The sequence below is a fragment of the Bos indicus genome, chromosome 21 (assembly GCF_029378745.1).
Source record: "Bos indicus isolate NIAB-ARS_2022 breed Sahiwal x Tharparkar chromosome 21, NIAB-ARS_B.indTharparkar_mat_pri_1.0, whole genome shotgun sequence".
NCBI lineage: Eukaryota > Metazoa > Chordata > Mammalia > Artiodactyla > Bovidae > Bos > Bos indicus.
In genome coordinates, this window is record NC_091780.1 from 68,455,832 (window position 1) to 68,471,639 (window position 15,808).

Below are 15,808 nucleotides of genomic sequence, written 5' to 3' on the forward strand. Positions count from 1 at the left end.
ATTATGTGTGTCTCTAATTATAAACTAAGATATATTATAATATATACTTATATATACTTATATATATATATATATATATACACATATATATATATACATATATATATATATATATACATATATACTTATATACTTATATATACTTATATATACTTATATATACTTATATATACTTATATATACTTATATATATACTATATATATAAGTATATAATATATACTTATTGACATAAGTAATTCAGATATTGTATCTTAGGTATATACTAATATATATTGTACTTTAATAGAAATTTTCCCTGGTGGCTCAGATGGTAAAGGTCTGCCTACAGTGTGGGAGACCCAGGTTCAATCCCTGGGTCAGAAAGATCCTCTGGAGAAGGAAATGGCAACCCACTCCAGTTCTCTTGCCTGGAATATCCTATGGACAGAGGAGCGCGGTAGGCTACAGTCCATGAGGTCGCAAAGAGTTGGACATGACTGAGCCACTTCACTTTCAAAACATCTATATGTCACATGGGCTAGCCCAACACAAAGCTCTTAATCTGAAGTTGAATAGAAATTTTATTGATGTAGATATTACAAACATAAAACTGTATAAATCTGTGTTCAGCTCAGTGAATTATTTCAAAGTGAACACACCTGTGTAACTTAACTTTATTTTAAATGGGTTATAAAAACACAAGCCACCATAAACTTGTAAGTCAAAAGATAGGCAACATTTTATACTTTAGTACATATTCCCTAATTTGTTCAATGTGAAAATTTAGCAGCAAGCATCTTTTCAGGGTTTTTTTTTTTAAAGAAAACAAAAACCTCTGATGCAAATTCGATCCTTTTATGACAGGCCTAACAGCATGTATTTCTCCATGTAAACTAAACCCCAGAGGAATAATTTTAAATTCTCCATATGAACTCAATTTATTCAGACAAACCTATGACCTAATTCCTCACTTATTTCTTTTCATTGCATCTAATAAGAAGAAATCAAATCCTGCTCCCTTGGGCACTTGAAGGTCCCTCATTATGGTAGTTATCTGATGAGATCAACTCCAGGTTACAGAGAGGACAAGTCACTTCCACGACCAGTAAAATGAGTGGGAAAGTTCTCTCGGGACAGCTCTGCAGGCCCATGCAAAGGACTCAGCTCCCCAGCCTTGACAGGGTGGAGGGGTCAGGAGAACTGGAGTTATTTTTTTGTTTGAGCACTATACATGTTTGAAATCATGGTAAGTCATTTACTCTTGATATGCCAGATATAATCCCAGACACTGTAAGTAATAAAAAAGTAAAATGCAGTTGGTCCCTGTTTCCAACGAGCGAGCCTCTCTTCTGCTGAATGAGATAAGAATCCATCAAGTTCAACCATGAGGAATGGAACCTGAGCTCAGTTCTCTATTCTGATATTCTCACTGTGAAATAAAACGAGCATTCTCCCAGCGCAGCGGTGAGGACTTGCGCGTCATCGTGCACTCCTGTGAAAAGTGCACTGTGCGGCTGGCACCATCTTGGAAAGCCTGCGAGCAGCTCAGAAAAGCAGGACCACAGCCGGCTGCCCTGGTCCACCTGAGACCTGCAGGTCTGAGAACACAAAGCGCCTCTTAAAGCCTCACACCCCAAAGAGCTACGAGTCCAAATGAGAAGCCGAGCCCTCCTTACATTACTGCTCCTGACTTTACAGAAATTCCGTGTAAAAACATTATCTCATGGGCTTGAAAACAGATCCTCCAGCCCAGTCAAGCTCTGGATGACTGTGATTCTGGCCGACACCTTGATTACAGTGTCACAAGAGACTCTGAATCCAAGTCACCCAGACAAGCCCTGACTTCCTGACCCCTAGAAACTACATAGATACTATAATGTGCTGTTTATTTCATAACACTGTTAATAAAAATCCCATGATTTTCTAATTTTTATGTTCCTAATTTAAGATCAGCAACTTAAAAAAATTGATAAGCATATATTCTAACCCGTTTCTTTTTTTTTTTTTTTTTTTTTAGTTTTTTTCTTTCTAACCCATTTCTGACACAAAACTTCAAAAACATACATAATGGCAGTAAGTTAACAAAATGAAATGACAGGCTAGTATATTAAACACACAGTGAAATTTTTCACATTTACTTTAACTGAGGCATAATTTACAGACCATAAGCACACCATGTGAAGTATGCTGCTGCATTAGGTGACCACTGCACATCACCGTTTAACCACCACCCCAGTCAACACAATGCCGCCATCATCCCAGAAAGCTCCCCTCCGAGCTTCCCAGTCAATTCTACCCGTGGGGGTGGGGGCGGTTGCGCCACGATCACCAAGCCCTGTGTGCTCGAGAAGATCACTAGACAGGGTCACTTCCTTGGGTCTGGCTTCTTTCCTTCAGCACGGCGTTGTAGAAACTCGTCCACGCTGCTCCTTTCTGCTGTCGACAGCACTCACTTGTATAAGCACTTTTATTTTCCCGCTCATCTGCTCATGAGCATTCAGGTCATTTCCACTCCTTAGCTATGAGGGATAAAGCCATCTTGAACATTCATGCACCAGTATTTATGTGGACAAATGTTCTGGCTTATTTTGGGTAACTGATGTCAAGAAGTGAAGCTGGGGACTGAGCGCTGTGTGGTTAAGTGCTCGTTTCACTCACTCAAACTGACAAACTGCTCTCCAGCGTGAAGCATCATCCTACACTCTCCCAGCAACACACAAGAGTTCCAGCTTCACCTCATCCTCGCTGACATCATCCTACACTCTCCCAGCAACACACAAGAGTTCCAGCTTCACCTCATCCTCGCTGACATCATCCTACACTCTCCCAGCAACACACAAGAGTTCCAGCTTCACCTCATCCTCGCTGACATTTGGCGTTGTCAGGGTTTATATTTTAATTATCCTCTTTTTAAAATAAAATGTTAACCTCTTGGTGAAGAAAGAATCTCATATAATGGTATTTTATTTTGATAAGAATGAAAAAGGTAAGCATAAAAATGTTATTAAGCTATCAACCCCAAATGCACTATAATCAGATTTTCAGTAAATAAGCTAGCTCAATTTGCTAAAAGTTAGACGTAAACGGGGACTTATTGGCTAATGTCTCATTTGTACTAATTATGTTGAATCACAACTAAGAAAGCCAACAAAACAAAGTATGCTTGACAAACAGGCTATCAGAACTAGATTTTTTAGATATTAACTACAACCCACTTGATAATTATGGTTAAAAGCTTTAGATCACAAGTCAGTTGATAACATGGCTTTAGTCAAATGTGTTTTCATCTCAAGTAATTTGTTTTATATATAATTTTGAAATTGGTTCTGCAATAATTCATTTATTAAAAACATATAATAAGGTTTCTTAACACAAACCATTGTAGACAATTACGCAATACACTTGTCTTCCATCTTAAGCCTCTAATTATGTTTTTATAGATATTTAGTTTTTCAAATATTAGTAAAAAGACTTAGCTTTATCTCCCATTTATTGTACTGTGAAAACATTCTGCCAACATGTGCTAAATGTATTTTTCCAATACGTGCCCCAAACTATCAAAGACCAAAAATTTGTCTGTGAAAACAAAAGGATTCATCACCGCACACAGTATCTGTTCAGTTAATGACCCCTCACTACCACAGTTCCTAGAAAATGACGCCATTTTCCAGACAACTTTCTTTGGTATAGTGACTCATCCAAAACACATCAGTAAGTGCTGTGTTGCTGTTCAGTCGCCAAGTGGTATCCGACTTTGCAGAGTAAGAAGTGACACTGTGACACCAGTTTCAAGCAAACAGTTGGTTTGAACGAAGCGTGTCCCATGTGGCTCCGCGGGAGGGGACCCTCGGGAGCTGGGCAGCTTTCCCCAGATGCCACGCCCCCGTGCGCCGCCCCTTCCTTCGTGGCTCCTGTGCTGCATCCTCTGGTGGGGGGACCTCACAGCCATGACGACGGCCATGTGCTGAGTCCTGTGAGTCCTCCGAGCAAACTGCTGACACCGAGGGTAGTCCTGGGACCCCCGGATACAGGCACACGCATTAAGGATAAATCAGTTTGCCTTTACACCATAAAGTCAAACCAGATCTTCAGAATTCTATTGGACAAGTGAGCTCCGAATGCTTACGGCAGTGTGTACATATAACCTGGACGTTCCCAGACGGGCAGAGCAACAGTGTCACACGAGGGCCTTCAGGCCCACCTCACACTTACTGAATGAAAAGTTCTGCCAGTGGGGCCGGGGCCTTTGTTTCTTAGACAGCTGACTTTGTGCCCTGCACTGCGGGGAGAGCAGTTGCCTCAGCAGCTGCTGGCAGGCATGGGGCACACAGGTTCAGGTGCTGTTATTCTAGGTCCAGGGTACACGGCAAAAACATTTTTGGAGAAGGATATTTTTAACATCTTATTAACTTTAAAAAATGCACATAAAAGTGCTTTGTAGACAATAAAGTGCTTCACAAAGGTAACATATTATTAGGCTTAAAAGGCAGATGTGGTGCCATAAACACCGTAACCTCTTAGATGTCATGCTTCCAGCACAAGAGTCACGCCTCCTCACCAGCTCCCAACCTTCCTCTAATTATAAGCTCGCATGTAGGCTGCAAACACAGCTTTAATTTTGGTTTCAGGTTTCAGTTTTGTTGATCTTGACACGTAAACATCACCTCCATGTTTACAACAAACAACCTCATCCTGGAAAGATCAAGGACCCATTGCATCGAAACTCACCATACTGTTACTGATCTCCTTTCCTCCTGAGTCCCTTTGGTTTATTATATACACACACACACAGTCCCCGCCTATTTGATATACTTATTTCTCTTCCCTGAAGTTCAGGCCACAGGAAATCTTAGAACACAAAGGGATCTTCAAGATTCTGTTGGACAGCTAAGTTCTGAATGCTTTGGACAGTGGGTACATGCATCCTGGAGGTTCCCAAACCTGGCAGGGCAACAGTATTATATGAGTCTTCCAGGCCCATCCCAGCCTTACTGAATCAGAAGTTCTGCCTGTGGGGCCTGGGCCTTTATTCCTTCAGACTTTCTGAAGCACATACGCCTGCCAGAACCCCACAGAGGTTTCAGACTCAGAGTGCACCAGCAAGTCAGAAGGCAGGAATAGGAAAAGGATTTGTGGAATGATCTTTAGCAACTGGAGGGTAAGGAAGGAGAATCCTTAATCCTGACAGGAGGAACAGTTCTCCCTGAGTGGCACTCAAAAGGAGAAAACAATCCAGTACCCCACCTGGCCCTACAGTGGTTAGTATCTGAAAAATCTGAAACACCATTAAATGCTTTTCAACTTTATAACTAGTGTATAAAAAAGTACTCAGTTCAGTTGCTCAGTCGTGTCCAACTCTTTGTGACCCCATGAACTGCAGCACACAAGGCCTCCCTGTCCATCACCAACTCCCAGAGCCCACCCAAACCCACGTCCATCAAGTCGGTGATGCCATCCAGCCATCTCATCCTCTGTCGTCCCCTTCTCCTCCTGCCCTCAATCTTTCCCAACATCAGGGTCTTTTCAAATGAGTCAGCTCTTCACATCAGGTGGCCAAAGTATTGGAGTTTCAGCTTCAACATCAGTCCTTCCAATGAACACCCAGGACTGATCTCCTTTAGGATGGACTGGCTGGTCTCCAAGGGACTCTCAAGAGTCTTCTCCAACACCACAGTTCAAAAGCCTCAATTCTTCGGCAACGCACACATCCATACATGATCACTGGAAAAACCACAGCCTTGACTAGATGGACCTTTGTTAGCAAAGTAATGTCTCTGCTTTTCAATATGCTATCTAGCTTGGTCATGACTTTCCTTCCAAGGAGTAAGCGTCTTTTAATTTCATGGCTGCAATCACCATCTGCAGTGATTTTGGAGCCCAGAAAAATAAAGTCAGCCACTGTTTCCACTGTTTCCCCGTCTATTTGCCATGAAGTGATGGGACCGGATGCTATGATCTTAGTTTTCTGAATGTTGAGCTTTAAGCCAACTTTTTCACTCTCCTCTTTCACTTTCATCAAGAGGCTCTTTAGTTCTTCTTCACTTTCTGCCATAAGGGTGGTGTTGTCTGCATATCTGAGGTTATTGATATTTCTCCCGGCAATCTTGATTCCAGCTTGTGCTTCATCTAGTCCAGTGTTTCTCATGATGTACTCTGCGTATAAGTTAAATAAGCAGGGTGACAATATACAGCCTTGACGTACTCCTTTCCTATTTGGAACCAGTCTGTTGTTCCATGTCCAGGTCTAACTATTGCTTCCTGACCTGCGTACAGGTTTCTCAAGAGGCAGGTCAGGTGGTTTGGTATGCCCATCTCTTTCAGAATTTTCCAGTTTATTGTGATCCACACAAAGTCTTCGGTATAAACAAAGTATAAAAGTCTTTAATTATGCTCAGATAAAAGCACACAGATATTATCAGCACTGACAACACAGAAGCACAGCTGAAGAAGCTAGAAGGGAGGAGGGAGATGGAGAAAGGGGAGGGGTGCTGAGAGCCTCGTCTTACGAGAAGGGAGGTCCAGAGACATGGTTTCAAGGCGACTGTACAAATAAACAGAGATATATCATTTAAAGTCACGATGGTAATCGATAAAAGAAAGACAATTGAAAGCCAGTAACATGAAGCTGGAAAGTAGAGGGGCAAAGTGCCTTGCTCAAATTCAGCTAGTTAGAAAGTTCTGAAGCCAGTGTCTGAAGATGGGCCCTCTGCACTCCAGGCCCGTTTCTCTCACCCATGTGTGACCATGCCAAGCACTGTGCTAGGCAGTAACATGCCGAAGCTACACGTCCAGTGAGGGCAGAGCCAGAAAAAGAAATATTCTTCAGCCTGAAAACTATTTGGAAAAGTTACTATGAAAATTTCCAGAAAAGACCATGATTAAAATTTCTCTCATTCTTCATTCTCCTCTCATTCATTCATCGTCATTCATTCATTTCTGCTCTTTCAACACAAATTTCTTAAAAAGAATCCATCTGCTTGGACAAACTTCTTCCCCTATAACCAATGTTAGGCCTTTTCTCCAACTCTACATCAGATGACAAAGGAAGTCCTCTCTCCTGGAGACACCTATGATGACTTCAACCCATCAGCCATCTTGTCTTTTAAAACCTGACGGAGGATCAAGACATCAACACTGAAGACACAAAGCGAGTCTGCACGCCTGTCTCTCAGTCCAGAGACGAGCCCATCTGCCTCCGGGGGACGGAGCCCGCGGCTGCGGTTCCAGGACCTGCCGTGGCAGCAGCACGTAGAGGGCATTGGAGGGCACTGCTCTGCTGGAGACCACCCAGTGCATGGGCACAGTGAGGATGATGAGACCAAGACCGCTCAGGCTGCTGTGTCACACCTTCATAGAAATGAGCAAAATACTCGACAAAGATGACAACTTCCACTGTGAAAACACACAGGGAAACCCAAGGCAATGGGGCTGAGGGGCCACAGCGGGGCGCTCTCTCACACACAGCTCTAGACACCAGTGCAGATCCCAACCCAACAGGAAGAGGCGTACTGTGTGTCCCCAGAGGAAGAAACACCACTCACGGCCAACTGGCAGAAGAAGAACCACCTCCTCCTTGCCTGGCAACAATGCAGCTAAGGAAAGGCCACCAAACTTCAAACTCCCAGTTTCCTCCAAAAGACTTTTTCTTGATAACAGCCCCTCCCAATCTCCCCTTCTCCTCTATAAAAGTGTTTCCTCTTGTTTCAGAGGACTTGCATGTGGCTGTCCATAGCTGCATGTCCTGAATTACAGTTTTTTGCTGTTCCCAAATAAACTTGTTTTGCTGGTAAATAATTGGTAGTTTTACTGTTTTAGGTTAGTACTACTCAAAAAATAATTCTTTAAAAATAAATTATACAGCTTCTCTGGTGGTCCAGTGGTTATGAATCTGCCTTGCAATGCAGGGGACACTGTTTCCATCCCTGGTCCAAGAAGAGTGCACAAGCCGTGCAGCAGCTAAGCCCGTGAGCCCCAACTCTTGAGCCCCAGTTCTAGAGTCCATGTGCCCCAGAGCCCGCGTTCTGCAACGAGAAAAGCCACCTCCACGAGAAGCCTCCACACGGGAACAAGAGCAGCCCCCGACGACTGCAGCTAGAGAGAGCCTGCACACAGCAATGGAGATTTAGCACAGTTGAAATAAATATTAACAATTAAATTATAACCAAAATTCATTAGTACCTATAAAAAGCAAACTTGTTCAATAAAATTCACTATTACTTACCCCATTTTCAGTGCGTTTTTCTCCAGGTACATTTGTTACATTTCTCTGAGTTCTTTGCTCCTGGGTCTGACGGCCACCTAGAGAAATGAGAGTCCCAAACTTACTAAAAGACATCCTGCTGTGCTGCTGCTAAGTCGCTTTAGTCGTGTCTGACTCTGTGCGACCCCATAGACGGCAGCCCACCAGGCCCCCCTGTCCCTGGGATTCTCCAGGCAAGAACACTGGAGTGGGTTGCCATTTCCTTCTCCAATGCATGAAAGTGAAAAGTGAAAGTGAACTCGCTCAGTCGTGTCCGACTCTTAGCGACCCCATGGACTGCAGCCTACCAGGCTCGTCCGTCCACGGGATTTTCCAGGCAAGAGTACTGGAGTGCACTGCCACTGCCTTCTCTGATATCCTAGAAAAACCATATTTTATAATTTCTTCACTTATTCAAATATTTATTGAGCACAAATATAAAATACCAGGCTGGACAGCTCAAAAATTAGTACAGTTGAAAAAATGTTTTATAATCAACATAAAGTTGTTTAAATGAATTTTTTTCTATATTCTATTTCAGAATCTTGAAACTGATTTATCAAAAAGTGTCTAACACTTAAAAATGGTCAAGATGGTAAATTTCATGTTATTTGTATTTTATATATATTATCTATTTTTATTAAAAATTAAAGCTTTTATTTTAGTAGAGACTAAAATAATGACCTTTATGAGAAAATAATCTAGAAAAAGAATGGATATATGTATACATATAACTAATTCACTTTACTGTAAATCTGAAACTACCATAGCATTGTAAATCAACTGTATTTTGATAAAAACTTTAAGAGAGACAAAAATAGAACTTATAATATCCAATAATTTAAAAACTGATGCACAAACTCATCTTCACTACTAGGGTTAAAACTGAGATGGGATACTATCTTCTGAATTCTCCTTTGTTCTATAAAAATATATATATTTTTTTAATTTTTAAGGGTTTCAAATTTAAACTGGCAAAATTCTCCTGCCATTACTTTTTTTAAAAAAGTGTGCTGCGGTTTTGTGCCAGGTGAGTCCACAGTCACAAACGGCTGTGCTGCGCTGGATGCCTGCTCCTCCTCTGCTCGTCTCTCACCTGATGCTGTTTTGAGAATTATCACACCCCAGAGCCTACTTTATTACTAAGAAAACATAATTTCAAAGGGTCATTAACCTGATGTTAAAATAAAGAGAAAAGAATAACATGTTTTCTTCTATTTCTTTCCTGCTACTTTGCAAGTTTTGAAGAAACATTATATTATGGAAAATACTGCCTCACCTTAAGCCATACATTCTCAGAGAGTGCTATCACCCCCAAGGAAGCAAAGACTGGCTCTTGGGAGATTAAAAAATCTTACTCTTTTTATGCATAAAGCCAAGCTACTGAGTACATAAGCAGACACAGAGCACATCTGATGGGGAAGCAGGGCAAGTAAGAATCCAATACCCAATGCAGGGCCCTTAGGGAGGCCATGAGTGAAAAACAAGGGTAAATAAATGGGAACGACGGAGCGTGCAACCAAACACAGTCACATGACACGCAACAGGCGCTTCATAACAGCTGTTCTCTGTTAGCAGAAATTACATATACACACATTCTGGAGTATGGTATCTACCAGTTTACAGGATAAATTAAACTCTTTACTGAAAGTAATAGTACTTCTTTGAAATAAGGTGCTCGGGTTAATTTAATATTCTATAATTGCTGCTTCTTCCAAACAATAAACAATCAAATTAGAATACTACAAAACACAGAGAAATTATACCAAGGGTCGCTTAATCTTTGATGGTGAAGAAGAAACGTGATGATTTTGTACTCCAAAGTCAAAAAACAGTAAGAGCTGCCATTTAGTGAGCACCGCAGCAGGACACCTCACTAACTGCCACCGCAACCGTGCGCACCACACACAGCAGGAAGCGGAGGCACAGGGGTGTGACGCCAGGCGCCCCAGCCCACACCCAGCAAGCAGCAGGACTAGCGTTGGACCCAGGCGGCTCCGCTCCAAACTCCACTCCATCAGCTCTGCACTCTAGCCAACGCCCTGCACGTGACCTGCGTCGCGTTCCTTTACACACTAGGCTCCTGTTCCCCCAAGTGTGAAGGTGACGGGAGGTGACGGGAGTCCTCCGCGCTCCCCTCTAGCTTCCACAGAGAGAATTCAGTCCGACTCTTTGAAGTGCGGGATATCCTCCACTTCTGCCAACGCTGTTATTAAACATTCTAGCTTTGCTGACGTGATGAGTGAAATACAGTTATCTCGCTGTGTTCCCTGCACTGCTTTCTTTAGGAGTTTATGGATGGACGTCTTTCCATATATTCCCAGGCCATATGTATTTCCTCTTTGCTATGAACTGCATGTTTGTATATTTTGCCCATTAAAAAAAAAAAAAAAACTGGTTTTAAAAAACCTCACAAATAGGGACTTCCCTGGCAGTCCAGTGGTTAAGACTCCTTGCTTCCAAAGCAGAGGACCTAGGATAGATCCCTGGTTGGGGAACTAAGATCCCACATGCTCCATGGCACGGCCAAAAACAACACAAACAAAAAGAAGCCAACAGGGATAATGTGCAATAAAATAGTCTTCTTTTGACAAAAAGATGTCCTTCCAATTTTTTTTTAATATCAGAAGTAATCCACAATCACTGTTAAACAACAAGTTAAGGGATTTTTTCTTAACTGTACAGTGTATATGCTTTCCAAAAAAAAAAAAAAAGATTCCTTTATTTAAATTTTAATTAAAAAATGAGTAATTTATGGGAGACTGGTATTGGTATATGCACACTCCTGTATATAAAATAGATAACTAATAAGAACCTACTGTGTAGCACAGGGTACTCTACTCAATGCTCTATAACAGCCTATATGAGAAACGAATCTTCAAAACGTGGATGTAGGTACATGACAACCGCCTCACTCTGCTGCACACCTGAAACTAACACAACACTGCAATTCAACGATGCTCCAATAACAAGTTTTCAAAACAAGTAGTGTGTCCCCACTGTTCCAAATTCAAAAGGAGCAAGAAGGCATACTTGACCAGTTTCCCCTCTCTCCTTCCCCAGAGGCCAGCCATGTGACCAGGGTCTTGCTGATGGTTCCACAGACACTACACACACACACCAGCCAATGCAGACCACGCCGCTCCTCTGTCATCTGTTACAGAGAGGGCACCACGTGTGTACACGGTGCTTACTCAGGGAACGAGTGTAGGAGGTGGTTCAGGACAGGGCGCGGCACAGACACGCTCTCGTTTCTCCAGCCGACACCCCTGGAGGCACTAACGGCTGCCCCCGCCAGCGGCACCCCGTGAGTGACGCTGCAGAAGTGCCACTTGTATGTGTGCGGACACAGCCACGGGACAGACAATTCTCAAAAGCGAGGCTGCCGGGTGAAAAGTTTTATGCTTTTGTAAGTGTGGTAGATATTGCTAAATTAAATTGCCTTCTACAGAAGCTGCCAACAGTGTGGAAGACTGCCTGTTTCTCGGCGTCCGCCAACACTTGGTAAACGTTCTAATCTCTGCCATGTGACAGGTGAAACAGTGTCTCGGTGTTTGCCCTGCCTGTCTTTTTTAGGAGTACAGCTGGGCATCTGGCCATGTGTATTTCCTTTGCTATGAACTACATGTCTGCATATTTTGCACATTTTATTTTACTGGCTTTGTTATCATTTTATATAAAGGTAACTAACCCTTTGCAATATGAGCTATATATGCTATTTCCCAGTTTATAATCTGTCTTTTGACTTCGCTTTAGGGTGGTTACTGCCATGCAGGCTTTTGTTGTTGTTTTTTAAATAACTGTCTTTTCTATCATGGTTTAGCGTCACACTGAAGTCCTGTATATATATACACCCACACACAAGACTATGTGTATATAATAATAATATACATATATTACATTTGTTTTGTCCTTGTACCACAAGGCTTGCAGGGGCTCAGTTCCCTGACCAGGGACTGAACCTGGGTCACAGCAGTAAAAGACTGGAATCCTAACCTAGGCCACTAGGGCACTCCCCACTTAGGTGGGGTTCTTTTTTTTTTTTTATTTCTCTCTCTTCAAATACACATATATGTGTTTTTCAGAATTTTTATGATGCTTTCATGGTTTCATTTACTCTTAAAATCCAGAGATTTCAACCATGTGATATTTATCAAAAACAGTCCCTTCTGGCAGCAGAGCCACGCCCATGTTTCATGCATTATGTGACTGGCTCAGGATCCTGAGGAGGCAAGGGCTGGGAGCCTGAAAGTGTGAAGCATCATAAACGGCACTAACAGGGGTGAAACCTCACGAGACACCAACTCTCCCTCTCACCACCCGTGAGTTAACAGGGGAATAATTTAACGTTTATTCCTATTTTCCTTAAATTAACTTTCATGGCAAAAATTAGCAAATGGGGGGAAAGCACTTATCTACCTTGTTCACTGCTCTCTGTTGGGGAATCTTCATGTCGAAGGAAAAATTTCACTTCTTCCCTTCGTGGCCCCCACTTCTGAAGATGTTCATACATCATATAATCAAAGGGTATGGGACGCTCTAGGAAAAAACAAACAAAAAAATTCTTACTTTTCCCAGAGACAAACAAAATGAATCCTATCAAAAGTAAAAAATGAATAAAAATAAATTTAAATAAACGTACACACATATATATTAGAATTCAAGGATATAACAAGCACTAAATTTTAACTTTAATGAAATAAAAGCAAGACTATAAACACAAAGAAGTAATCATAAAAGCAATTTTGCAACATTAAATAGGGAACATTGGGAAAAATGTCCTTTATTATATTTATCATGAAGCAGGGTACCTCCCACTCTTTCAAAGGAACACATTAACAAACTGCCCAAATTTTATTATTCACTAAAATGTTACAGGCAGCAATCAGATGTACAAAGACTTGACACACACTTCGGGCAGTGCAGCCAGCCCACAGCAACACTTGCACCAGAACGTTCACAGCAGCCAAACAGTGGAAACAAAGCAAACCTCCACTAACCGATGAAAGGATAAATGCAACGCTGCATATCATACAACGGGTAGTTTCAGCCAAACAGAGGAATTAGGTATTGATGAGTGCTACAACATGGATGACTCTTAAGCAAGCTAAGTGAAAGAAAGCCAGAGCAGAGTCACAGACTCTATGATCCGATCTATATGGGGTACCTAGAAGAGTCAAACACAGAGCCAGACAGTAATAGAGCGGTCGCCAGGGGCTGGGGTGGGAGAAACGGGAGGCAGACAGTTCGGAGACGCTGAGAACGCCCTAACACCCATAAAGCTGCACCCAAATGGGGGGTTTTATGCTATGCTAATTTTATCTCAACTTAAAGGGAAAGAAAGGAAACCTTGAAATGTTCCCACTGCTGCTTGTGCTTGAAAGTGAGGACGGACACTGGCAGGTCTCGAGGCTGGGAGAAAACGGCCTGCCCTGGGAGGAGCGGGACGCAACTGAACTGCGCTTCTCCTCTCAACGCAGGAGCACGGCTGGGTGAGAGACCCCTGCCCAGATCAAGTCAGGAGAAAGAGCCGCGCGTGTGGCAGCCTCGTCATACACGCAAGATGTGATTTAATTTTCGGCCTGAGAGAAGGGCCAGACTTCCACAAGGAAGAAAACCCCGCCATTCACAGAAACACAACGCGCACTGTGCTGCTGCTGCCACTTCATCTTCCTACACGTGTAGGCAAGCTTTGTCTTGTTCAACAAACCTCGAAGGCAAGGACATAAATCGTCTCATCTTGGTTAATTTAACTCAGAACTGAGTATCTGTACAGCAAGAAGCAAGCACAAATTGAACACTGAAGAAGTATTCAATATTACCATTCCATATTTTGTGTTTTTTTTTAATTTGTTTAATTGAAGGATAATTGCTTTACAGAATTTTGTTGTTTTCTGTCAAACCGTAACGTCATTTACTTTTTGAAAGTAACAATTTTTGTGTTATAAAATTTTTTTTAAAAACATGTATATTCTAATGCTATAGCTGTGGAATTTAAGACTAATCATGTCCATCAGTTTAACATAAAATTTTATCTTAGGCCATATTTTTATTAGTATTGCTTTGGCTTACAGATTTGTTTCACATTAATTAAAATCAACTTATAACCTTCACTTGGGCTTCCCTTGTGGCTCAGCTGGTAAAGAATCCGCCTGCAATGAGGGAGACCTGGGTTGGAGACCTGGGTTTGATCCCTGGGTTGGGAAGATCCCCTGGGGAAAGGAAAGGCTACCCACTCCAGTAGTCCGGCCTGGAGAATTCCATGGACTATAATCCATGGGGTCCCAAAGAGTCGAACACGACTGAGTGACATTCACAAAATCTTCACTTAAATCTGAGCATAACTTCACCAAGTCTGAGCATAACTTTATAAATATTAAGTCTAACTTTTCCTTAAGCCAGTTATTTAAAAAAAATTGTTTCCCTTTATAAATAAAAACATTTTTAAGAAAAAATTAACTTTAAGAAAAGCAAACTGAGCTTCAGCAGCTTAAATAAAGGTTAACTAAAATGTTATTTCTGTTTTAAAGTGAAAACAAAACTACCCTGCACATATCATGTAATCAATACTATACCTCATCAACACTGTATGTACTGGAGAAATCTGTAAGACAACTTTCAGGCATTCTCGGAAAAGGCAACAAAAAACACCAAGTAGGAGACTTCACAAGAAGAAAAGCTGAAGGTCCTGCCTGCCCGCCTGATTCACATTAAGCTGACGCCCGGTGTGAGGAAGGGGCCAGATGAGAGCAGGGTAATAAGCGGGCCAAATGAACAGGCTGTTATGGGCTGGGCTGTGTCCCCTCACACAGAAACCCACATGCCAAAGTCCTGAACCTAGTCCTCCATAAGAATAGGACCTTATTTGGAGACAGGATCTTTAAGAAGGCAGAAAGTAAAAATGAGGTCATTAGCATGGGCCCTAATCCAATGTGCCTGGTGTCCCTTTAAGAAGAGATTAGGACACACACACACAGAGGGAGGGCCACACGAGGACATGGGGAGGAGGCATGACCATCTACATGCCATGCGGAGAGGCCTCAGGAGAGACCAGCCCTGCTGACACCTTGAAGTCAGACCACTAGCCTCTAGAACTGCAAAAAGATGGGTGAATTTCTGTTACTCAAGCCGCCCAATTTGTGGCACTTCATTACGGTTGCCTGAGCAGACCAATACACAGATCCACACAGAAACACTCTCCTCTCAACAGGGGACTGAAAGGGGCTTCCCTGGTGGTCCAGTGGTTAAGAACTACCTTGCAATGCAGGAGACTCGAGTTCGATCCCTGGTGGGAGAACCAAGATCCCAAGTGTGGTGGAGCAACTACTGAGCCTGCGCACTCTGTGCCACAGTGACAATCCCGCATGCTGCAAGTGAGACCCGACACGGCCAAATAAATATTAAAAATTTAAAAAAGCATTGACGATTATATTGGAGTATTCTATTTATGAACACTGATGACATGAGTATACCGTGAGTAACAGATGTGGTAATTTTATGCAAAGGGTTCTCCAAAATCTGAAAATCACTTGAATTGCTCCTCCAGGGTAAAAAGACTGAGAAAGGCCGTGCTTGCTCCCTTCCTTTGA

At 42.3% G+C, this 15,808-nt stretch overlaps 1 protein-coding gene across 4 annotated transcripts in view; it reads right to left on the reverse strand.

Moving 5' to 3' along the window:
- Positions 1-15,808, reverse strand: part of PPP1R13B (protein phosphatase 1 regulatory subunit 13B) — an 83,271-nt gene that overhangs the window by 23,939 nt on the left and 43,524 nt on the right. For all 4 annotated transcript variants that reach the window (XM_070775818.1, XM_070775820.1, XM_070775817.1 and 1 more), the window contains exons 3-4: positions 12,639-12,758; positions 8,202-8,278 (exon numbers count right to left, since the gene is read on the reverse strand). In XM_070775818.1, the coding sequence (XP_070631919.1) occupies positions 8,202-8,278; positions 12,639-12,758 (197 nt within the window). The remainder of the gene's footprint in view (positions 1-8,201; positions 8,279-12,638; positions 12,759-15,808) is intronic.